We start from the raw sequence: 25,217 nt of genomic DNA, 5'->3' as shown, positions 1-25,217 counted from the left end.
TGGCACGATCTCGGCTCACTGCAAGCTCTGCCTCCCGGGTTCACGCCATTCTCCTGCCTCAGCCTCCAGGGTAGCTGGGACTACAGGTGCCCACCACCACACTTGGCTAATTTTTTGTATTTTTAGTAGAGATGGGGTTCACCGTGTTAGCCAGGATGGTCTTGACCTCCTGACCTCGTGATCCGCCGGCCTCAGCCTCCCAAAGTGCTGGGATTATAGGCGTGAGCCACCGCGCCCGGCACAACAGCCCTATCTTGTCTTACAGAATTATAAATGATTGCTCAGGGAAATTAAGCCACCTACTTGAGGCCACTCAGCTGTTAGGGCGGAGCAGGTCTTCTCCCCTGGGTCCCAGCTCTCCTCTCTCCCCCTTGGGTTCCCAGGTTCCCCACCCTAACAGAGGGGCCCAGGAAAGATGCACACCTGTCCTGTCTCAGCAGGGCCAGGGGCTATGTCTCTCATCTCATGGCTTCGGTGGAACGAGGCCCCATCCCGACTGTCCTCCAGGAGCCCTGCTGAGATGGTGCTGGAGACACTTATGATGGAGCTGACCGGGCAGATGCGAGAGGCTGAGAGGCAGCAGCGGGAGCGCAGCACTGCGGTCAGGAAGGTCTGCACCGGTGTGGACTACAGCTGGCTGGCCAGCACACCCCGGCCCACCTATGACCTCAGCCCCAGTGAGCGGCTGCAGCTGGAGGATGTCTGCGTTAAGATCCACCCATCCTATTGTGGGCCTGCCATCCTCAGGTGAGCACTGGGATGGGGATCCCTGCTGGGCTGCAGGCTCCAGGAAAGGTGGCTGCAGTGGCAGGGGCCTGAAGCCACCAGGACTAGAGCCAGGGAGCCTGGATGACCTAGTTACCTGTTAGAAGGAGCAAGAGGGGAAAAGGAATCTGAAAGAGACCATGAAACGCTGGGCTAGGGTTGGGGGTCCAGCAGGAGGCAGGATGCAAAAGGCTGCTCCTGGAGGCGTGTGAGTTTTGATTCAAGAGAACACAATACCCTTGAGTTTTCTCTTCTCCTTGCCCAGATTGTTATTGTCCTGGATTTTAACTTACCTGGCTTCTTTTCTTTCGTCAGTTTACCTTCAATATTACCTTCTTGGAGAAGTTTTCTCAGACATTTCTCCAAAATCAGATTCTTAATTATCCTAGCTTATGTTAGCTTTCATGCTAGTCTGCCCACAGATGAGTGTGTGTGTATGTGTGTGTGTGTGTATGAGAGTGTGTGTGAGAGTGTGTGTGAGAAAGTGTGTGTGTGTATGAGAGTGTGTGTGAGAGTGTGTGTGAGAAAGTGTGTGTGTATGAGAGTGTGTGAGTGTGTGTGTATGAGAGTGTGTGTGAGAGAGTGTGTGTGTGTGTATGAGAGTGTGTGTGTGTGAGTGTGTGAGTGTGAGAGAGAGTATGTGTGTGAGAGTGTGTGTGAGAGAGTGTGTGTGAGTGTGTATGAAAGTGTGTGTGAGAGTGTGAGTGTGTGTGTGAGCGTGTGTGTGTGTGTGAGTGTGTGTGAGAGAGTGTGTGTGAGAGTGTGTGAGAGAGTGTGTGAGTGTGTGTGAGTGTGTGTGTGAGTGTGTGAGTGTGTGTATGAAAGTGCGTGTGAGAGAGTGTGTGTGTGAGTGTGTGTGAGTGTGTGTGAGTGTGTGTGTGAGAGTGTGTGTGTGTGTGTGTGTGTGAGTGTGTGTGTGTGAGTGTGTGTGAGAGAGTGTGTGTGAGAGAGTGTGTAGGAGGGGTTCAGACAGAATTCTGGGGCACTGCACATTTAGAGCTTGGGTACAACTATGTTCCTTGAATTTAAATGTGATCCTACCGAAGCTGTGACCACATGGTCCTGTCTCAGAAGAATCAGTGCTGTTCTCAAAGAAGCATCGAGTAATTTCAAAATAACTCAAGTTCTTTATCTACATTTCTCTTTGTAAAGGAATATAAATCCACAATAAAACATCTTAACATTCCTGTTAGTCTCCCAAAATCTTCCCTCACCCATCCCTTTAACTAACATGCATTTATTGTACACCTTTTTCTTTGAAATTCTCTTTAAAAACTCCTCTCCTTCAGCCCCATTCACCTTCTTCAGCCCCGTCCACACTCCTTGGTTTCTGTAGAGCTTTTATCACCCCACCCCTTTTTTCCTCCGGGTGGAGAACCTTACCCTCCCCCAGCTTTCTGAATCTGGACTGCAGAAGCCTCCCAAAGCCTATCTATTCCAGAAGCACCTGGGGACAGGGGTGGGTCATGGGGTGGAGCTGCTGAAAAGGGCACCTGGGCTGGCAAATGAAACCTCAAAAGTGAGGGGGAAGACTGAGTGCACACAGGTCATGATTGTCCTGTCTCATTTCCGGTCTCATGTCACTGCTGAGAAGTCCTGACTCTCAATCTGGTGGAGGAAACCTGGTATTAAATAGACTTGCCAGCATTAACTCGTGAGCTCTAAGCAAAGATAGCCTAGGCAGAGTAAACAGCTTGGGAAATCACACAGGGCCTTGGGAGAACCTGGGACATGTTGGGGCCACAAGTGATTCTTCCCAGCTGATGTGCAGAGTCTTCCAGGGAAGTATCAGGGGACCCCTGTGCATGGCAAACAGCGCACCTGGAAGGAATAGCACGGGGGCAGTGACATAATCAGATATAGGTTTCAGAAAGATCATGCTGGCCAGGGGGTGGAGAAGAGACAGGAGCGGCCTAGCCAGAAGGCCTCCCATCAGTAAGGCTGCCACTGCAAAGGGCTCCCCTTAATGCTGTATCATCAACAACCTTAGGTAAGTGTCAGGATCTTTACATACCTTAGTTCATTATAGCTCACAAAAAGGCAGCTGTCATCTCAGATTACAGACGAGGAGGCTAAGGCCAATGGAGGCCAGAGGTGGCAGGGCTGAGATTTGAATTTAGGATTAGTTGAATCAGTAGCAACGTGGGGTGGTTCCTGATTCGCTTCAGGAGCAGGGTGGAGTGGACTAACTGGCCACGAGGATGCACGGGCAGCCCCTCGGGGTTAGACGCCCCGGGGTGCCAGGCCCGCTGTTGTGGATGAATGGCCCCAGCGCCCTCCCCTCCCCCCCAGGTTCCGGCAGCTGCTGGCGGAGCAGGAGCCCGAGGTGCAGGAGGTGTCCCAGATTTTCCGCTCGGTGCTGCAGGAGGTTCTGGAGAGGATGAAGCAGGAAGAGGAGGCCCACAAGCTGACGCGCCAGTGGAGCCTGCGGCCCCGCGGCAGCCTGGCCACCTTCAAGACCCGCGCGCGCATCTCCCCCTTCGCCAGCGACATCAGGACCATCTCCGAGGACGTGGAGCGGGACGCGCCGCCGCCACTGCGGTCCTGGAGCATGCCCGAATTCCGGGCGCCCAAAACCAACTGATCGCGGCCGCTCCCCTGCCCAGAAGCGGAGCCGTCTGCAGGGGGAGTGATAGGCCGGTGACTGGAGCGCCGGGCCCTGGAACCTCCTCACCTAGCCCTGAAGAGGAGACCCAAGAGGCGGCCGCATCCCAAGACGCTGCTGTAAAATGAAGCTCCATCTTCCTCCTCTGGCCACAAAGCCGAGTCAGGTCGTAGAGCGGCACCGCCTTCACCCTCTCCTGCGCGAGTCTGCGGGAGTAGCCCCTTCCCTAACTGGCAGATTCAAGGTTTTGAAAGACAGACCATTGCCCCATCCTCATCTCCTGCTTCTGTCTAAAAGGGGACAGTTGCCCTGCCTTTTTGCAAGACCTAGATTCTCACCCCAATTTCAGGGATGTCCCATTCACTCCCCTACCCCCATCCCCTCCCCTACTGAAAGGAGCTGGGCACATTCCTCAGCCCCGGGCTCAAAACTCCCTGAGCCTAGCACAAACACATCCCATCCTCCCATCCCACCACCATATATCTCTCAAACTCCCTGAGCTCAGTACAAACACCACCTGGAAAGTCTCCGATAAGGAGACAGCCGTTCAAGGTTACTGAAAGCGCAGGAGCCAAAAGAATTTCTTTGTTCCCCTACAACTTTCGGGCTATAAAAAGCAAACGCTCGCATTGTTCGGGGCCCTCTTGTATACTGTGTAAAGGAGGGACCAAGTTCGAACTTGTAGTAAAGATCCTTGCCGCTTGGCTTTGACTCTGGACTCTGGTGGTCTTCTTTGGGGAACAAACAGTCTGGGCATAACATCTGGGGGCTCGTCCGGGATTCCCCAAGCCCACCAGACCCCTGGTCAACGGATCTGCTAGGATCGATCTACTGATAGGTGAGCTGGCTCGTCTCCGTTTGTCTGTCTGTGTCTGTGTGTCTGTTCTGAATCTGAATCTCTGACTCGCGAGGTCTGAAACTGAGGCTGGCACAGTCCTGGCGGACGCGCTATAGGACAGCCAGTGGAGACCGGTGGGAGACGTCCCCTGGCTCTCTTCTGATTTAAATTGCGATCTGAGTTGCCGGAGCGGGTTCGCAATCTGGGCAACAGCCGAATCTGACCCCGGTCCCCGGGTGCGCGCTCGCAGTCTGAATCTGACCCCGGTCCCCGGGTGCGCGCTCGCCGTCTGAATTGCCCCGGTCCCCGGGTGCGCGCTCGCCGTCTGAATTGCCCCGGTCCCCGGGTGCGCGCTCGCCGTCTGAATTGCCCCGGTCCCCGGGTGCGCGCTCGCCGTCTGAATTGCCCCGGTCCCCGGGTGCGCGCTCGCCGTCTGAATTGCCCCGGTCCCCGGGTGCGCGCTCGCCGTCTGAATTGCCCCGGTCCCCGGGTGCGCGCTCGCCGTCTAAATTGCCCCGGTCCCCGGGCTCCGGGCTTCCGGCGCGCCCCCGGGCCCGGTCCCCGGGCTCCCGGCTTCCGGCGCGCGCTCGCGGCCCCGGTCCCCGGGCTCCCGGCTTCCGGCGCGCGCTCGCGGCCCCGGTCCCCGGGCTCCCGGCTTCCGGCGCGCGCTCGCGGCCCCGGTCCCCGGGCTCCCGGCTTCCGGCGCGCGCTCGCGGCCCCGGTCCCCGGGCTCCCGGCTTCCGGCGCGCGCTCGCGGCCCCGGTCCCCGGGCTCCCGGCTTCCGGCGCGCGCTCGCGGCCCCGGTCCCCGGGCTCCCGGCTTCCGGCGCGCGCTCGCGGCCCCGGTCCCCGGGCTCCCGGCTTCCAGCGCGGATTTCCTTTACAGGGATTCCAACCCACATTCCTTTACAAAAAGAGACACAGAAAGTGAGACTAAAAAGAAAAGAAAATAAGTGAGAGAGAGACCATAGAGATGGGAAAAGGAGAAAGTGAGAAGGGAAATCGGAAAGAGAAAGGGGAGAAAACGGCAGACGTGGAGAGTCAGAGAAAAAGACTGAGTATAAAGGAGAAAGGACACGGGATGACAGAGAGACAGAGAGAGAAAGCGCGCGCGAATAAGATAGAAACTTAAAGAAAAGACCCTGTAAGTATGTCAATCAAAGATTTAGACAGAAACGGAAAGATTAGAGAGAGAGATAGAGGGACAGAGCAGGCGGAGGGGAGGCGGGCTCGCTGAAAGGGAAAGTAACTTTAAAAGGCTGGGGGGGCGGACGCGAGGGCGCACTTCGCGGACTAGGCCCCCCCCCCCCCCCAGCCGCCTGACTCCACGGTGGCTTTACCCCTTCGGGAAATAAAACCCCCAGATGACACAGGAATCCCCAAGCTCCAGTACTGGCCATTCTCCACCAGTGATCTGTATAACTAAAAGGCTCAGAGTGCTCGGTTTTCAGACAACCCCAAAGATTTACTGGCTTTACTGGATAGTGTCATGTTCACCCACCAGCCCATTTAAGATGATTGTCAGCAGCTCCTCCGAATCTTGTTTACCACGGAGGAGCGAGAGGGAATACAGGTAAAAGCTGGAAAGCTGGTCCCGGGGGACGACGGTCAACCGACTGCTAACCCTGACCTCATAAACGCAACCTTTCCTCTGACCAGGCCGGCATAGGACTACAACACGGCAGAAGGTAAGGGACGGCTACACCTTTATCGCCAGACTCTAATGGCAGGTCTCCGGGCAGCTGCTCGCAAGCCCACTAATTTGGCTAAAGTATATTCTATTCTGCAGGGAAAGACAGAGAGCCCAGCCACCTACTTAGAAAGATTAATGGAAGCTTTTAGACAGTACACCCCCATAGATCCAGAGGCTCCAGGAAGTCAGGCAGCTATTGTAATGTCATTCGTAAATCAGGCAGCCCCAGATATTAAAAGAAAACTCCAGAAATTAGAAGACTTGGAAGGAAAGCGGATTCAAAACCTCCTTCAGATAGCCCAGCAGGTTTATAATAACAGAGATACTCCAGAAAAAAAGGCAATTTAAGGCCACTAAAAAAAAAAAAAAAAATGACCAAGGTCCTGGCAGCAGTAGTACAGAAAGAACATCTACAGCCAGAGTACACCCAACCTAGGCGGCCCCCCCAGGCATAATAATCTGAAAAAAGACCAATATGCCTACTGCAAGGAGGCTGGCCACTAGGTAAGAGACTGCCTCGCTACTGCCCAACCTGGACCTGGACGCCCCACTCCACGACTGCACCGAGGTACTAGCTCAGGTGCACGGAGTTCGAGAAGACCTGCAGGATCGCCCACTTCCTGACGCCGACCTCGTCTGGTTCACTGATAAGAGCAGCTTCATGCATCAGGGCCAGAGATACGCTGGAGCGGCAGTAACTTCAGAGACTGAGGTAATCTGGGCGGAACCCCTGCCCCCGGGGACATCGGCCCAGAAGGCCGAACTAATAGTGCTCACCCAAGCTCTTACCTTAAGGGCGGAGAAAAAGCTGACGGTATATACAGACAGCCGATATGCTTTTGCAACAGCGCATATACATGGGGCCATTTACAGGGAGCGGGGGTTACTAACGGCTGAAAAAAAAGAAATAAAAAACAAGCAAGAAATCCTAGCCCTGCTAACAGCCCTATGGAGGCCAGAAAAGTTAGCCATTGTGCATTGCCCAGGGCATCAGAAACTAACTACTCCAACTGCTCAAGGCAACTTTCTAGCGGACCAAACTGCAAGAAAGGTGGCGAAGACTCCCAGCCAACTCCTTGCACTCCAGCTCCCTGACCCGGGCCCCCGGGACTTGCCATATTTCCCTGATTATTCAGAACAAGATCTCCAGTGGATTGACAAGCTTCCCCTGAAACAGATCCAGAATGGGTGGTGGACTGATACTAATGACCAAACCATCCTACTAGAAAAATTAGGACAACAAATGTTAGAACACATCCACCGAACCACCCACCTGGGCGCTCGGCGGATAATAGACCTGATCAGACGCTCTAAGCTCAAATTCAGACATACAGCCGAGATGGCCAGCAACATCGTGACAAGTTGCAAAGTCTGCCAGCTTAACAACGCCTACCCCCAATCCCAGGCTACAACGGGAACAAGGCTTAGGGGAACCAGGCCCGGTATCTACTAGGAAGTAGATTTTACTGAGATAAAGCCAGGAAAATACGGGTATCGGTACTTACTTGTCTTTGTAGATACTTTTTCAGGGTGGACTGAAGCATTCCCCACCAAGAAAGAAACTGCTCAGGTTGTAGCAAAGAAAATCCTGGAAGATATCCTCCCCAGGTATGGCTTCCCTGTCCAGATAAGGTCAGATAATAGGCCGGCCTTCGTCGCTAAGGTAAGTCAGGATTTGGCTTCCATCCTTGGGGCAAATTGGAAACTACATTGCGCTTACAGGCCCCAGAGTTCAGGACAGGTAGAGAGAATGAATCGGACCTTAAAAGAGACCTTAACTAAATTGACTATGGAGACTGGCGCTAATTGGGTGGTCCTTCTCCCCTACGCTCTGTTCCGGGCCCGTAATACCCCTTACAGACTGGGCCTTACTCCTTATGAAATTATGTATGGCAGACCCCCACCCTTAGTTCCCGGCCTAAAAGATGATCTGCTCAAGTCCGAAACAGAAAATGTCTCTGAACTCTTGTTTTCCCTACAAGCCTTGCAGAAAATTCATCAAGAAATCTGGCCCAAGCTGAAGGAACTATATGAGACCGGTCCCCCGCCGACACCCCATCCGTACCAGCCGGGAGACTGGGTCCTGGTCAAGCGACACCGACAAGAGACCCTAGAACCCAGGTGAAAAGGACCACTCCAGGTACTCCTAACCACACCCACCGCCCTGAAGGTAGAAGGCATCGCATCGTAGATCCACTACACCCACGTCAAGCCAGTGGACCCAACCTCTGATCTTCTGGGACCAATCACGGCGGCGGCTGAAGCACCGGACACGTGGACTGTGGACAGAGCTAGGAACAACCCCTTAAAACTCACCCTGCGCCGGCAGCATAGCTCACTGCAAACATGCAGTTAGATAGTCTAACCCTAATGTTAGTCGCCCTAGTGGCCGCTGGAGAAATCACAAAACCAGCTCATAATCCCTTTGTCTGGAGATTCTGGCTTTATGAAAACCGAACCCACCCTGGGCAACCTCATAAGCCCGGAAAATTATTGGCCAGTGCTGATTGCCCTTCCTCAGGGTGCAACAGCCCAATTCTACTAAATTTTACTGGTTTTCAAATAGCCAAACCTATGACACCAATAATATGCTTTGAGTTTGATCAGACTAAATACAATTGTAAACACTATTGGTGGCACCAAAATGCTGGCTGTCCTTATAACTATTGTAACATCCACAGACCCCGTTATTGGGGAGAGAGAAAACAGTTAGACCCTAAATGGCCCTTCTATCGTAGACGGGATAGAGACTTTCCATATACATGGATAGTTAGAGACCCCTGGAACTCCCGCTGGACCACACCTCAACATGGGGCTGTATACTACTCCCCCTCCTCCACATGGCCTAGCAGTCACCTCTATCTGTGGCGAGGCCTAGTGCAAGTACTGCCCCTGGTCCACGGGAATATCCAACAACAGGAAAACAGACTAACACAAGACTTACGTCCTTTCTCCTGGTTAAAGTTATTACAAGAAGGACTAGAACTTGCTAACCTTACAGGACTTCATAGCCTGTCTGGCTGCTTCCTGTGCGCCACTCTAGGGCGTCCACCGCTAACAGCTGTCCCTCTGCCATGGGGACCCTCTACCTTTGCCCAAGCTAACAACCTCCGAAACCACTCGTATGCTCCTATCCTGAACGTGCCCCTATACCTAAACCCCAGTCGGGAAAAGTTTCCCTACTGTTTCTCAGGAACCAATTCCAGCCTCTGCAGCATCACTGCAACGCCCCCTAATATCACCTTAAGGGCTCCATCAGGCATATTCTTCTGGTGTAATGGAACCTTATCTAAGAACCTACCTAATCCTTCTGTTAATAACCTACTATGTCTCCCTGTCACATTAGTTCCCCGGTTGACTCTACTAACTGCTGGCGAGTTCCTAGGGTATACCGGTAACTGGACTAGTGCTGTTATTCACCCAGACCCTAGACCAAGACCTGCACGAGCCATATTTCTCCCCCTCATTGCAGGAATCTCCCTCACCGCATCCTTCATTGCGGCCGGACTGGCGGGGGGAGCCCTAGGTCACACCCTCATAGAAAGTAACAAGTTATACCAACAATTTGCCGTTGCTATGGAGGAGTCGGCTGAGTCCCTTGCCTCCCTTCAGCGGCAGCTCACGTCCCTAGCTCAGGTAACCTTGCAAAACCGGAGGGCCCTAGACCTACTCACTGCAGAAAAAGGTGGTACATGTATATTTCTAAAAGAAGACTGTTGTTTCTACATAAATGAATCAGGACTTGTAGAGGACCGGGTCCAACAGTTACGCAAGTTAAGCACTGAAGTAAAAACACGGCAGTTTGCTTCAGCTGCAGACCAATGGTGGAATTCCTCTATGTTTTCTCTGTTAGCCCCCTTCCTTGGACCCCTGCTAAGTCTACTATTTCTGCTTACCGTAGGACCTTGTGTTGTTAACAGAATTTTACAATTTGTTAGGGAGAGATTTGACACCGTACAACTCATGGTCCTCAGAGCCCAATACCAACCTGTAAACGCTGAAACAGAATCAGATCTATAAGACCCAAGATTGGCTCTAAAGATACCTGAAAAGAAGGGGGGAATGAAAGGAGCTGGGCACATTCCTCAGCCCCGGGCTCAAAACTCCCTGAGCCTAGCACAAACACATCCCATCCTCCCATCCCACCACCATATATCTCTCAAACTCCCTGAGCTCAGTACAAACACCACCTGGAAAGTCTCCGATAAGGAGACAGCCGTTCAAGGTTACTGAAAGCGCAGGAGCCAAAAGAATTTCTTTGTTCCCCTACAACTTTCGGGCTATAAAAAGCAAACGCTCGCATTGTTCGGGGCCCTCTTGTATACTGTGTAAAGGAGGGACCAAGTTCGAACTTGTAGTAAAGATCCTTGCCGCTTGGCTTTGACTCTGGACTCTGGTGGTCTTCTTTGGGGAACAAACAGTCTGGGCATAACACTACCCCCATCCCCAGTGCTAAGGGACCTGTTGGATGGTATCCATTCTTGCTAGTGACTGGCTGAGCTCACCACTGCAGACGGGTCACAGCCTTATGGGCAGGCACAGCTGGAAGGGACCAGAGAAACAATTAGATCCACTCTTTTCAGCTAGTAAATGTGGAACTTGAGGCTCAGACAGGGACACTTGTTTTGCCTTTAACTGCAGCCAGCTGCTCATGAACAGTGAGACTGTTCCTGCAAAAATAGTGTCTGTTCTTGAGTTTGGAACCCTGGGCTATGAAGGGACAGATCCAAAGGCTACATCTCTACCTACCTGTGGCCTGATCCATCTCTTACCTTGGCACTGGGATGAGAATCTCAGCTGCTCTCCAAGAAGTGTAGCTAGGGGTGGAGGTAGGTTACTCATTACCCCACTCCACAATGTCATCACATGGTCTGTGGCCAGTCCCGAACAGCTTCTTTCAGAGGCTAAGCTCCAAGGTCTTTAGATGCTCCTCTAAAGCGCCCAGGCTTCTCAATTCCAGGGTGCCCCTTTCTGCAGCTGGTCACACCTGCTCTCTGGCTTTCTCCAGAAAGCGATGCCCAAACCCCTGACTGACCTTGAGGCAGCTGAGTGAAATGTTCTAGAAGAGCTTCCTGCAGACTTCCTTGTCCTTCCATTTTCTAACACGGTTAGGCCTTGATGATGGGTATGTGGATTACCCAATGTGTGGATCACCCATGGAAAATCTGGAAGGCCAGGAGGCCTTCCCACACACTCTGGGGTTGAAGTGGGGTGTGAGGGGGATGGGCGGGGAAAGTGTCTACCCTCAACTACCAGTGCACATGCGGAAAATGCAAGTGGACCTTAATAGTAGCCTAAATAAAATGCTAGGAGGAGATATAATCAACTGGGGGGGGGGGGAGAAATCTGTGTATTCCCTCAGTGGAAAAAAAGTTTTTTTGAATGATTTGGTTTTGAACTTCCCTTTTGAAGATTTTTTGGATTTTCACTTGAATCTGGACGGAGAATCATAGGATGGTGGGAAACCTCTGATCCAACACTATCAAGAAGAAACAGTTGATTGGCTTATTAATATAATTGGTAGATGTGAGAATCACTTAAAATAGGTATCTTAAACATCTTACATATTTTATCTGAAGACATAAAAAAGTTCACTCGATTGCCAAATTATTTTTATTTTTATTTATTTATTTATTTATTTATTTATTTTTTTTTTTTTTTATTTTTTTGAGACTGAGTCTCACTCTGTTGCCCAGGCTGCAGTGCAGTGGCGTGATCTCGGCTCACCACAACCTCTGCCTCTCGGGTTCAAGCGATTCTCCTGCCTCAGCCTCCTGAGTAGCTGGGACTACAGGCGCCCGCCACCACGCCCAGCTAATTTTTGTATTTTTATTAGAGATGGGGTTTCACTATGTTGCCCAGGCTGGTCTCAAACTCCTGACCTCGTGATCCACTCGCCGTGGCCTCCCAAAGTGCTAGGATTACAGGCATGAGCCACTGTGCCTGGCCGACAAACTTTTGATGTAGGTCCAAGCTGTGCTTTTCTGTGACCTATATGTTTTGTCTGGTGGGAGTTCTACACTTACGTTTTCTTGGTTTGCACTTTAATCATAACAATAATAACAACTGGCATAAAAGTTTTGGAACAAGCAGAAGTGACCCTGGGTAAGCAGACTGCTCAGCTGGTAGGGGCAAAAGTGCTGGGGGAGAATTAGAAAAAGGCCTCCACACGGTGGGCTTTCCCGGTGCCCTGGATATGGGTCAGCAAATGTTTTAGAGGAAGTGGTTAACCTGGAGAGAGATTCAAAGGAGGCTGGATAAGAGAATGTCTATTTTTGTCCTTCCCTATCACCTCACATGTACCTATTCTCCCCAAAGAGAAGGAAGACCTTACGTTTTCAATGTGGTGTTCTTTTTTAAGCTTAAGTAACTGGCTGCCAATGAAAACCTTCCCTTCCAGTCACAGGCATGTGGACAGAACCCACCAGCCTCCTCAGACACTGGTTGTCCTACTACAGGCAATCCCAGCTGGTGGCTCTCAAATTCATGTGGGTCCGGAAGTTGTTCCTCTGGATTCAGGTTGTTAAAGGGACTAATGAGATCTGCTTCCATTTATATTTTTAAAAACTCAATAACCACAAATAAAAGAACAAAAAGTTTGAGAGTGTCCTTGTAAGTATCTGATGAGTGGCTGGCGGTATTCTGGAGGGGGGACAGGTTGAGTGTGTTCAAGACTGCTGCAGCCAGCCTGTTTGCACCCAGCTCAACACCACCAGCCACTAGAGGGCATGGGAGGGAGGCTTGTACTACTTTGTGACTACATTTTTTTTTTTTTTAACTTAACTATGAAAATCTTCAAACACACAAAAATGTAGAGGGAAAAGTTTAAGAAGCCCCATATATCTATCATGAAAGTTTAATAGTTACTAACATTTGGCCATATTTTCTTTATTTTCGTATGTGGAGTATTTTAAGATAAATCCCAAGATGTTGTGACACTTTACCCCTGAATACTTCAGTATGCACTGCATAGGAATAAGAACTTCTTCCTGTGTAACTATACTACCATTATCACTCCTAACAAAATTAACAGTAATTCTTTAATATTACCTAACGCCCTGTCCATATTCACATTTCCCTGTTCCCAAGAAATGATTCTTGCCGTTTATTCCTTTGAACAAGGATCTAATCAAGCCCCATACATTGAGAAGAAAGTTGCAGTTTGTTTTATTTTTGTTGTTGTTGTTGTTATTTTATTACATTTTATTTGCAGCTTGTTTTACAGTGGTCATATAGTATTATGTAATTCCATAATGAAGCATTGTTTAAAGATAGAGTGCTTATGGAACACTCATGTTAACATGCAATAAGCTAATGACTGAACATAAATGATAAAAATTCTGCAAATTAGCCTAATGATACTCTTTACTCAGATCCTTGTCATATTATTTGATTAAAATTCTTCCACAGTTGGAACCAAGATTCCTTCATACTTTGAAAAGTAACGTTAAAAATTGATAGTGGGCCAGGCACGGTGGCTCACGCCTGTAATCCCAGCACTTTGGGAGGCCATGGGTGGCAGATCATGTGAAGTCAGGAGTTTGAGACCAGCCTGGCCAATATGGTGAAACCCTATCTCTACTAAAAATACAAAAATTATCCAGGCATGAAAACACATGTCTGTAATTCCAGCTACTCGGGAGGCTGAGGCAGGAGAACCGCTTGAACCCGGGAAGTGGAGGTTGCAGTGAGCTGAGATGGCACCACTGCACTCCAGCTGGGTGACACAGCCAGACTCTGTCTCAAAAAAAAAAAAAAAAAAAGTTGATAGTGACAATTATATATAATCTGACTTTTCATTTGATGAAAATCCTTGTCACATCATATGTTTTCTTTTCTAGGACCTGCTTGCAAATAGCAACCTAAAACCTTCTCCCTTTTTCTTGCCATTTAGGAACAAAACACTAACATTTATCAAAATAACTCAGGGGAAATCTTAAGAATTCCAATAGCAGATAATGAAAAAAGTTTGTCTATTTTTGATGCCATTGTTCATCACATAGTTAAATTTCAGTCTATGTCTTAATATTCATGTGGTCTCCCAACAAAACACAATGTTACTTCAAAATTTATTCATAGACAAATTATTTTTATTTTATGTATGTATGTATGTATGTATTAATTTTTGAGACGGAGTCTTACTCTGTCACCCAGGCTGGAGTGCAGTGGCACGATCTCTGCTCACTGCAAGCTCCATCTCCCGGGTTCATGCCATTCTCCTGCCTCAGCCTCCCAAGTAGCTGGGACTACAGGAGCTTGCCATCACGCCCGGCTAAATTTTTTGTATATGTAGTAGAGACAGGGTTTCACCATGTTAGCCAGGATGGTCTCGATCTCCTGACCTCATGATCCACCCGCCTCAGCCTCCCAAAGTGCTGGGATTACAGGCGTGAGCCACCGCGCCCAGCCGACAAATTATTTTTAGACAATTATTTTGATTTATTACCTTGACTCATTTGTTAAAAGGGGAAATTGACATCTGTTTCCCTTTACAAATATTATTACATATTGCATCAAATTGGCATTATAATATTAAGGTGCTAAAGACAAAAACAAAAATTATTTCTTTATCGTATTCAAGGTAAAAATAATAATTTAAGTTTCTAAAAATGTGCAAGTTTTTATGTAACTGTAAAAGCTGTTCACAAGCCAATAGAGGTTGGGAAGTGTTTTCTTTAACATTTTATTGTATTGCATTCCAGTTACAATTCCCTTGTTGGAACAAACACAATATTCTTAAAGCTCTGCAGTAAAACTTGGAAGTTTTCCAGCTCAGTCTCCCATCTCAGCTAGGATTTGATTCAGGGAAAATTACATTCCAGTAACAAGTTGTTTCTCTCTGTGTGAACTGAGCACTGCTGCTAACTGCTTCGAAGCCACTTCTGGCACCTGGTCAGGGCCATAGGCAAATCCAGGGCAAAGGGGGATACAGTTAAAGTTAGCCTCTCCTTAGTAGAAATCAAACCACTAGGAAAAAAAAAAAAAAAAGGCTCCAAACTGCAAAAGGAACACGGGAAATGTGTACTTTATCCAAATAAGCCAGCCCAATAATATTGCTATGGACAGAAAAGACTTTGTCATCAAGAAACTCTTTTATTAACATTTGAATGACCCTTTACAGTTTACAAAGTGCTTTCACTCATATTATCTCACTTGATCTGGATCAGGGATTGAGGTACATTATGTTTTGTTTCAGACTGGGCATCATATGGCTGCCTAGAACTGGAAGCCAGAGTTCCTTCCACATGCTGTCAACATTATAGATCCTTCTGTGTTCTCGGAACAGCCCCCAAATACTCTATCACTGTACTTATCACAAAGTGATGTAAATGCACATGCTTTTGCTATTGCTTCTTCCTCCCACTTTGCTGTTCCCCCGCCTCCAGTAGTTTGTGAAATCCTTAAGTGGAGGAAGCAGGTCTTTTACTTCTGTGTCCCCATCTTCTGGGCACACAGTAGGTACTTTACAAATGCGCTTAACAGATGGGTGCATAGGGACACCGACATAGAGAGCTTATCTAGGACAGAGGCAGAGTGAAGAGGTGAGTGAACACTGAGGCAATTATGATACATCTATATCATTCATTATAAATTCTTTGAGGCACTACGGTGCTCATGTCTCATTTCAGTTTGTGTAACTCAAGATATGTCACTCACACAGTAGTCAAAAACCTAAGAATGCATTCCTTTGCTCATCAAGTATGTACTGAACGACTCCATGTGTAATAATTATAAAGGAGATGGGTCAGGGCTGTGGTTACCCATAAGCCTGCCAGCTAGATAAGACTCTTGTTGTCTTGAAATTATTAATGATTTTTTAATAAAGGTCTCCAAATTTAATTTTGCCCTTATGTAGCTGCAAGTTATCTAGCTGGTCCTGATGGCACCCATAATTGGGAAGTTCAGGGTTGTTACTGACCAAACCTGAGCGCAATGGAATGTGCTCTCTCTCCTCCTCCTCCTCTTTTCCTTCTTCTCTCAGTCTCTCTTCTCTTCCTCCCCTTCTCCCTCTCTTTTTTTTCCACCTCTTAGCTCTGCCTTCTTCTGTGTGGTGGTTGACTCTTAATCACCTCTTTTAGTGTGATCATATCCCTCCCTGCAACTAGAAAAGATGGCTGATGGAAGTTCAGGCTGACATGTCCCTAGTTTAGCACTCCCAACACCCATATACTAATTCCAGAGGAAGACCTTGTGGCAGAGCCTGGTGAGCTAGCCACCAAACCCGCTTCTTCATTCTGCTGAACTCACAACTAGAGTTCAGCCTCCCTTTCCTTGGCAGTAGCCATGTGACCAAGTTTGGCCAATAGAATATGAGCAGATGTGAAAGCCTCTATTCCAGTTTGGCCCATTAAAAACCTTCCAAAAGTGATTCTCTGTCCTCTTTCCCCATCATGCTGGATTCTGATACCCAAGAAGAGAGGGTAGTCACAAGATGAAAGGGGCCTGAGTCCCTGAATGACCATATGGAAGGCCATATTGGACTTATGTGAATTACAAATATACTTCTATTTGTTAAACCACTGAGATTTGAAGTTTATCTTTGCAGATGTTGGAGTAACTGATCTGTAACCAACATACACCTTGATTCCCCCTACTTGGGATGCCTACCACCCTTGGACCAGTTACTATTGCTGGGGAATGAGGTGCTAAGAGTGACCTAGCCTGGATCATGTGCCCCTCTGGGAACTTGGGGCACCAGATCACAGCCCCACTAGGACCACATGAAGTGAAAAGGGGGTGTTGTTGCTATAAAAAGGTGGATGGGGGCCGGGCATGGTGGCTCATGCCTGTAATCCCAGCACTTTGGGAGGCCGAGGCGGGTGGATCACGAGGTCAGGAGATCGAGACCATCTTGGCTAAAACGGTGAAACCCTGTCTCTACTAAAAATGCAAAAAATTAGCCGGGCGAGGTGGCGGGCGCCTGTAGTCCCAGCTACTTGGGAGGCTGAGGCATGAGAATGGCGTGAACCCGGGAGGCGGAGCTTGCAGTGAGCCGAGATCGCGCCACTGCACTCCAGCGTGGGCGACTGAGCCAGACTCTGTCTCAAAAAAAAAAAAAAAAAAAAAGAAGATGGATGGGAAAATATATGAGATGCCCCCGCCAATCCCGAAATCAGCTCCCAAAGCTCTGAATAAGAGAGCAACCTGAAATCTCAAAGGGTCAAAAGATGGACTCTTTGAAAATCTTAATAGCTTAATATTAAAATGGTTTTCCTTATCACTGACTGCTGTAATATCATCTCAGTTCTTCCAAAGACCTTAAAATTACCTTTAATCTCATATCAAAGTAATTTGCAGAAGCGTCCATCCTACCTTTATTCTTGCTTCAAAGACAACAAATAAGGTTCCAACTGAAGTTCTCATGGGTGGGAAAATGAGAAAGTTTCTTTGCCTAGCCGTCTGTTGCCATATCAACCTTCTGCCCAGTTGTAGATACATACAGGAAGAAATGACAGCCATTCATTGTCCCTACTATGAAGTCAGCTCACTATTGTTGCTTTCTGAGAAACTTTTCATTTGTTTGTTTGTTTTCTTCTCTGCCACTCCGTCTTGTCTTTAAAGGCTTCCTGTTTTTGTTGTTGTTTGGTGGGTTGGTTGGTTTTTGGTTTTTTTACTCATGAGCAGATTTTGCTCTTACTCAGGGGAACAAAAGGAAATTAACAGTCTAGATAAAATTGTTTGAATTTTGAGGCTATTGAACATTCCGGATTATAGTTCTGATGAAATTATTCTGCCACTTACATCTTTGCAAATCATTCACTCTCTTGAGGCTCCTGTTCCTTATCTATTAGAGAAGCATAGATACCTTTCTACCGCCCAGGCTTGTGGTGAGGTTTAAATAAGATCAAATGCTTTCCACTATAAAAGAACTTTCAAGTTTAAGATCTTACAGTTGTCTGTGACAGTCTTCTCTTCAATTAGTATGGGTAACCGAAAGTCAATTGAACACACTGAAGAGCACTTTTCACCTTCCTTCCTCTGGAGTGTCCAGACCCGGCTCTTTAATCATTGCCCTTAAGCTCAATTTCCCTCATCTTTTAGATCTGTGGTTCTCAAGCTTGGTTGCACATTAGATTATCTGGTGCCCAGGCCACATCTCAGACCAATTAAATCAGAAACTTGGGACGGGACCCAGGCATCAGTTTTTCTAAAGTTTTCTAGGTGATTCCATTGTGCAGCCAAGGCTGAAAACCATGGTTTTAGATGATTCTCTCTAGAGAAATCAGGAAATTCTCTGTTGGCACAACTGAATCTATCTAACTGTAACACATGCACGAATGATTTCATTTCAATAGATTAATGCACTTTGGACCTATTACAATGGCCTTATGTGATCTTATGTTAGAGACAGATGGTTGCAAAGATGTTTATCACATAGATGTTTATCAGCTATGATCGATGTTTATCATCTCCTTAGCAGCATTCAGGAAATGCTTGAAGATGAGAGTATCTTTTTTTTTTTTTTTTTTTGAGACACAGTCTCGCTCTGTTGCCCAGCCTGGAGTGGAGTGCAGTGGCACGATCTTGGCTCACTGTAACCTCTGACTTCTGGGTTCAAGTGATTCTCCTGCCTCAGCCTCCCAAATAGCTGGGGTTGCAGGCATATGCCACCATGCCCGGCTAATATTTTATTTTTAGTAGAAACAGGGTTTCACCATATTGGCCAGGCTGGTCTTGAACTCCTGACCTCAAGTGATACACCCACCTCAGTCTCCCAAAATGCTGGCATTACAGGCATGAGCCACCGCACCCAGCTGAGATGTATCTTGTCAAGAGTGCTGCAAATGCCATTTTATAGCAACTAGAAAATGGAGAGGGTGATACGATCTGAGCTTTTTCTTATAAACCTGCAAGAATACAGTTACATAGGATGAAAATTATCTGGTGTCTTTTATGGACACTATTCATAAGGGGTGTATGTGTATGTGTGTGTGAGAGAGAGAGAGAGAAGAGAGAGAGAGACAGAGAAAGAGAGAAAGAGAAAGAGAAAGAGAAAGAAAGAGAAAGAGATAGAAAGAGAAAGAGAAAGTTGTAATCCAGCAGGTAGAAATAGCTGTCTGGGAATGGGTTGTAGGGAACTCTTTCTTTCCTTCTTCTTGTGCCAAGTGGTAGAACTGGGAGGGAGGCAGCTGGAGCTAGTAAAGGTGAGTGGGAGGGTGTAGGTGCTGCCCTTGTCCTCAGAACTGGTAAAAGTGACAGCTTAAAGCCATCTTCAGATGCGAGCCAGTCCTGGGAATCAAGTTTGTTCTTATTTGCAGAGGTTCCGTGAAGGCCCCCTGGTGGTCATGGGCGGCTCAGCCAGAGAGTCCACTGTGCTGGCTGTGGGATCCCGGGGGATCAGCTCCTGTACCAGAGCAGAGTGGGCTCTGAGTACACCATTCTTCTCCAGCTGGAAGCAGCCTCCCTTTGCAGGTTTGCCCAGGATACCCTCTGGCAGGACAAGAGACCTGCAGCATCACATCCTCTCCCAGCTGCAGACACGGAGCACCTGTTGTGACATCTACAAACAGTGTGACCTTGGCACAGCTATTTAACTTTGCTGAGTCTCAGTTTTCTCATTTGAGTAACAATATTTGCATGACACTGTGGTTGTGGAAATTAACTGAAATCAAGGCATATAAAGCTCCTGAAACCAGAAGGGAGTTCAAAGGCTCCTTGCTGTGTTATGTGTGTGCTCTTATTTTCCACCTGCTCACTTGCCTCTGGGTCCTCAGTGACCTGTCCCCATGGTGTAGCCTCTGTTTCCTGAGGTTCAGCTTGGATGCCTCCCACCTAACACCACATCACATTGCTTTCCTTCAATTCATTTTCTCATTTGATCTCCACACTAACTCTGGGAGGCAGACGAAGAAGCAACATCCTTTCCAGTGTAGCCAGGAGCTAAGCAATTTGCCCACCATCAAACAGCAAATCACTGGCAACAATAGCAAGAAAATGACCCACCATTTTGGGACACTTACTATGTGAGTAAGGCACATGCTGAGCATGGTGCATGCATTATCTCATTTTATCCTCACAAACAACATGATGAGGCAGGTATTTTTATCCGCATTCTACAGGTACGGAAGCAGAGATTTAGATGGTTGACTTTTTCCAAGGTTGTAAAGAGAGTAGCAGGCATAGCCAGAACTTGAACTGATTTCTCATCAGCTGCCTCTCTGGCAGTAACTTGAACCTAGCTCTCTTGATTCCTGAAAAACTGCTTCTTTTGCAACGTGATGCTGCTCTAGGAACAACTTAGCAAATCCACAGCTACCGAAAGCACAGTACTTGATTTCTCTTCTCTTTGCCTGGAGATGCTTTTGTTTAGGATAACTTACTGTCTAACGCTGAATAGCCAAAACTGTGTGCCTCTCATGACTTGGAATTTTGATGGCCATAATCAGCTGGTCTCAGAAAAATATCAATCCCAGCTTTGTTCTCACAGGAGAGCTCCAAAAGAGAAGTATAATTCATTTTTTCTTCCTCTTTTCTATTTCCATAGGTGTCATTCTCTGTTATTCTGTTGGCTGTCATTTTTTATTTTTGTGGACTGATTGATATAGACAAACCACTACTACCAACCCAGACAGCCTGAGAATGGATAACACATGTGGCTTCGCTGCCTCTTGAGATATTTCAGGTCCATTTACCCTGAATGGCTAAGACATCTAAGAAAGAACACACATTTCTTTAGCTGAGGATGCTAAGTTGACCCACATAGGAAGCAGATGTTTCCTTCTGGCCATTTGGCCACTCCATGTGACTTGGGCTTTTCACACATGGTGGCTGGGTTCTGAAGGACAGAGAGTGTTCCAAGAGCAAACAGTCTAGGCAGAAGCTATAGGCTTGTTAAAAGCTAGCTATGGACGTTTTAAGACATCATTTTTGCTTTGTCCTATTGATCAAGCAAGTCACTATAGTCAGCCTACTTTTTTGGGAGGGGAATCAGACTCCAGCAGGGAACTGGGGTAGTTGATCCCTCAGCAATATTGGTTTTTTTCTCTTTGCTAGTTTGGTAGGATAAAAATGTTATTTTAATTACATTTATTTCATTACAAGAAAGATCGAACATGAAAAGGGACATGTATTAGCAATGTGCATTATCACGTAAATTACCTAGTCAAACATTTTGGCTATCTCTTTCTCTAATTTGTCTTAGGAACTGTCGTGTTGCTATGTAGGAGCACCAGACGCTGGGTAATTTACAAAGATAAAAGGTTTATTTGGCTCATGATTCTGATGACTAGAAAGTTCAAGACCTGGCATCAGCATCTAGTGAGGGGCTCAGGTTGTTTCCTCTCCTGATGGAAGGCAAAGGGGAGCCTGTGTGTGCAGAAATCACATGCAAGACAGAAAGCAAGAGAAGGGAGGACAGAGGCCAGGCTCTTTCTAACAACTAGCTTTCTCAGGAACTCAAAGAGTGAGAACTGACTCACTCCCAAGGGAGGACATTAATCTCTTCATGAGGGGTCAACCTGTGTGACCCAAACATCTCCCATTGGACCCCACCTTTAGCTTTGGAGATCAAATTTCAACATGAGGGTTGGAGTAAACAAACATCCAAACTATAGCAGACTGCAAATATTAAAAACATTAAATTTTGGTCTATTATATATATTGCGACCTTTTTTTCCAGTTTCAATTTACCTTTTAATTAAAAAAATTTTTTTTCTTTTTAAATCAAAACAGGAATCCTTCTTGCTCTGTTACCCAGGCTGGAGAACAGTGCATGTGATCCTACCTCACTGTGGCCTCAAACTCCTGGGTTCAAGTGACCATGCAGCCTCAGCCTCCTAAGTAGCTGGGACTACAGGCATGCACCACCACACCCAGTTAATTTTCTAAAAATTTTAGACTTTTGGTAGAGACAGGGTCTTGCTATGTTGTCCTGCCTTGGCCTCCCAAAGCACTGGGTCCTTTTAATATTTTACAGTGCTTTTAAAAAACTATCAATTATAGGCTGGTGTGGTGGGTCACACCCATAATCTCAGAACTTTGGGAGGCTGAGGCAGGTGGGTCACTTGAGGTCAGGAGTTTGAGTGAGACCAGCCTGGCCAACATGGTGAAAAACCGTCTGTACTAAAAAAAAAAAGTAAAAAGTGAGCCAGGCATGGTGGCACACACCTTTAATCCCAGCTACTTGGGAGGCTGAGGCAGGAGAATTGCATGAACCCCAGAGGCAGAGGTTGCAGTGAGCCAAGATTGGGCCACTGAACTCCAGCCTGGGTGACAGAGGGAGACTCTGTCTCAAAAAAAAAAAAAAAAAAAAATCAATTATTCCATTAGATTCCAGTTTCAAATGTTTTTTTTTTTTTCCCCTCAGCTTCAATAATGTATAGTTCATAAAAATTGTATATATTTATAGTACAGGATAAGATGTTTTAATATATGTTTAATTGTGAAATGATTAAATTAAGCCAATTAGCATATTAATCACCTGACACACTTATTTTTTGTATGTGGTGAGAACATTTAAGGTCTACTCTCTTAGCAGTTTTCGAGTATACCTTGAATTATTAACTACAGTCACCATGCCATACAATAGATCTCCAGAACTTATTCATTCTGAAACTTTATATCTTCTCTATTAGTCTGTTTTCATGCTGCTGATAAAGACATACCTGAGACTGGGAATAAAAAGAGGTGTAATTGGACTTACAGTTCCACATGGCTGGGGAGGCCTCAGAATCATGGCAGGAGTTGAAAGGCACTTATTACATGGCAGCAGCAAGAGAAAATGAGGAAGAAGCAAAAGCAGAAACCCCTGATAAAACCAACAGATCTCGTGAGACTTATTTACTATCATGAAAATAGCATGGGAAAGACTGGCCCCCATGATTCAATTACCTCCCCCTGGGTCCCTCCCACAACATGTGGGAATTCTGGAAGATACAATTCAAGTTGAGATTTGGGTGGGGACGCAGCCAAACCATATCACCCTCTGATCAACATTTCCCCATCTCCTCCTCCCCTCCCTTCCAATCCCTGGCAACCATTCTCTCCCTCTCTCTCTCAGTTCTTTTTAAGATTCTGTATATAAGTGAGATCATGCAGAATTTGTTTTTTTGGGCCTGGTCTATTTCATTTGGTATAATGTCCTCCAGGTTCTGATTTATCCATGTTGTCACAAATGACAGGATTTTCTTCTTTATAATGCTGAATAGTATTCCATTATACATGTATGTATGGGGGTGTGTGTGTGTGTGTCTATATAATGTGATATATATTTGTTTCTTTATTCATTCATCTGTTCGTGGACACATAGGTTGATTTTACATCTTGGCTGATGCAATGAACATTGTAGTACAAACATACTGATTTCATTTTTTTGTAGATGTATATCCAGAACTGGGATTACTGGATCACATAGCAGTTCTATTTTTAATTTTTTGAGGAACCTTCCGACTGTTTGCCATAATGGCTGTACCAATTTATATTCCCACCAACAGTGTACATAGGTTCTCCTTTCTTCACAAAACTTGTTATCTTTGATCTTTTCTGTAGTAGTCATTCTAACAAGTGTTAGGTGACGTCTTAGTGTGGTTTTAATTTGCATTCCCCTTATGATTAAAGATATTGAACATATTTTCATATCTCTGTTGGCCATTTTCATATATCTGTTGGTCACATCTGTTGGTATGTCTTCTTTTGAGAAGTGTCTATTTAGGTCTTTGGTACATTATTTATTTATTATTATTATTATAATTTTTTGAGACAGGATCTCACTCTGTTGCCCAGGCTAGAGTGCAGTGGCATGATCATGGCTCATTGCAGCCTTAACCTCCTGGGCTCAAATGATCCTCCCACCTCAGCCTCCCAAGTAGCTGAAACTAGAGGTGTACGCCACCACATTCAGCTAATTTTTCTCTCCATTTGTTAATTGGGTTGATTTCTTTTTACTAAGTTGTTTGAGTTCCTTATGTATTTTGGATATTAACCCCTTATTTGATGTATAGTTTGCAAATATTGAGGTCTTTAATCTATTTTTAGTTTATTTTTGTATATGGTATAAGGGCCTAATTTCATTCTTCTGCATGTGGATATCCAGTGTTCCCATCATTTATTGAAGAAATTATTCTTTCTCCATTGTGTGTTTTTGGCACCTTTGTCAAATATCAATTGACCAGAAATGCATGGATTTATGTGTTTAAGTAGACTTCCCATCCTGTACTCAGATACATATTATCTTTATTCCTAACTCATCTATGGTTTAATTTTTAGTAATTAAATCAATAATCATTTAGACTTATTTTGATATATACTGGAAGGTAATACAATTTTTCCCAATGTTTACCCAATTTTCCTCACACCATTTAATAATCTGTGCTTTCCTTACTGATTTAAAATGCAATCTTCATCTTCTACTAAATTGTTACATAAACTTGGACCTGTTTGGATATTTTGAAGCAAGGGGATGAGAGATCTATGCTGTAGAAAAATGACTGATTTACAGGAGGTGGAAGCAGAATATTTGCTGCTAGTGCCATGTTAGATGTTAATCTAAGGAACACAATATGTTGCTTGGTTTGGAAAGTTTTTTAGGGGCATAGGCAGCAGTTTTGGGGTAGAGGAGTAATGGAGGTTCATGTAGAGCAGCAATGTTCAAAAGTGTGGTCTGTGGACTTCTAGAGTCCTAAAACCCTTTCAAGGTGTCTGAGAGAAAAGAACTATTTTCATAGTAATATGTCATTTTGCTTTCTCATTGTATTGACAATGGCACTGATAATGCACAAGCAACGGTTGTTTTTACTGATCAGCAGTTTTCTGCTGACACCTTAGCATGAATCAAGGCAGTGATGCCAAACTGTACTAATAGTCATTGTACTCCTCAGTGCTAAACACTTGCAGCAAAAACAACAACAAGCAAAAAAAGAAAAGCCAGTTTCAGAAATTATTTTTAATTTTTTGTGGATATATAATAGGTATATATACCTATGGGGTACATGATACGTTTTGATACAAGCATGCAATGTGAAATAAGCACATCACGGAAGCTGGTCTCGAACTCCTGACCTCAGGTGATCCACCCGCCTCGGTCTCCCAAAGTGCTGGGATTACAGGCATGAGTCACCGTGCCCAGCTTGGTTTAACTTTTCAAAACAACAACTTTTTGTTTCATTGATCTTTTGTATTTTTTATTTCAATTTTATTTCTTTCTGCTGTGATCTTTATTATTTCTTTTCTTCTACCAATTTTAGGTTTGGTTTGCTCTTGCTCTTCTAGTTCTTTTTTTATTTTCTTAGCCTACCTCACCCCCTGCCACCTTCTGGTTCTTTAAGATGCATTGTCAGATTGTTTATTTGAAGTTTTCCCGAAGTGCTGGGTGGCTCATGC

At 46.2% G+C, this 25,217-nt stretch overlaps 2 protein-coding genes across 9 annotated transcripts in view; both read left to right on the top strand.

The window, feature by feature from the left end:
• Positions 1-343: 343 nt before the first annotated feature.
• Positions 344-25,217, top strand: part of RD3 (RD3 regulator of GUCY2D) — a 62,730-nt gene continuing 37,856 nt past the window's right edge. The window contains exons 1-2 of one of the 3 annotated variants that reach the window (XM_065541348.2): positions 351-747; positions 3,058-3,493. In XM_065541348.2, the coding sequence (XP_065397420.1) occupies positions 416-747; positions 3,058-3,349 (624 nt within the window). In that variant the 5' untranslated portion in view covers positions 351-415 and the 3' untranslated portion in view covers positions 3,350-3,493. Of the gene's footprint in view, positions 748-1,080; positions 1,214-3,057; positions 3,494-25,217 lie in introns of those variants that run through there. The other 2 variants (XR_012432786.1, XM_074035799.1) reach the window with 2 other exon arrangements.
• Positions 5,159-10,284, top strand: LOC135969990 (endogenous retrovirus group FC1 Env polyprotein-like). Of its 6 annotated transcripts, XM_074035783.1 has the most exons (4): positions 5,159-5,351; positions 5,659-5,780; positions 5,867-5,895; positions 7,883-10,284. In XM_074035783.1, the coding sequence occupies exon 4, from the start codon at positions 8,247-8,249 to the stop codon at positions 9,918-9,920; it is 1,674 nt and encodes a 557-aa protein (XP_073891884.1). In that variant the 5' UTR covers positions 5,159-5,351; positions 5,659-5,780; positions 5,867-5,895; positions 7,883-8,246; the 3' UTR covers positions 9,921-10,284. The 6 variants fall into 6 exon arrangements, with proteins under 6 accessions (XP_073891884.1, XP_065397412.1, XP_065397406.1 ...); XM_065541340.2 differs by lacking the exon at positions 5,659-5,780; XM_065541334.2 differs by lacking the exons at positions 5,159-5,351; positions 5,867-5,895 and having other exon boundaries at positions 5,570-5,780.

The sequence above is a fragment of the Macaca fascicularis genome, chromosome 1, assembly GCF_037993035.2.
Source record: "Macaca fascicularis isolate 582-1 chromosome 1, T2T-MFA8v1.1".
Taxonomy (NCBI): Eukaryota; Metazoa; Chordata; class Mammalia; order Primates; family Cercopithecidae; genus Macaca; species Macaca fascicularis.
Note: the sequence above shows the minus strand (reverse complement) of the source record. Positions and strands in the feature narration are given on the sequence as shown.

Excerpts from the sequence above, each read along its gene's own strand:
- LOC135969990 (XM_065541340.2), top strand. The coding sequence starts at position 8,247 with ATGCAGTTAGATAGTCTAACCCTAATGTTAGTCGCCCTAGTGGCCGCT.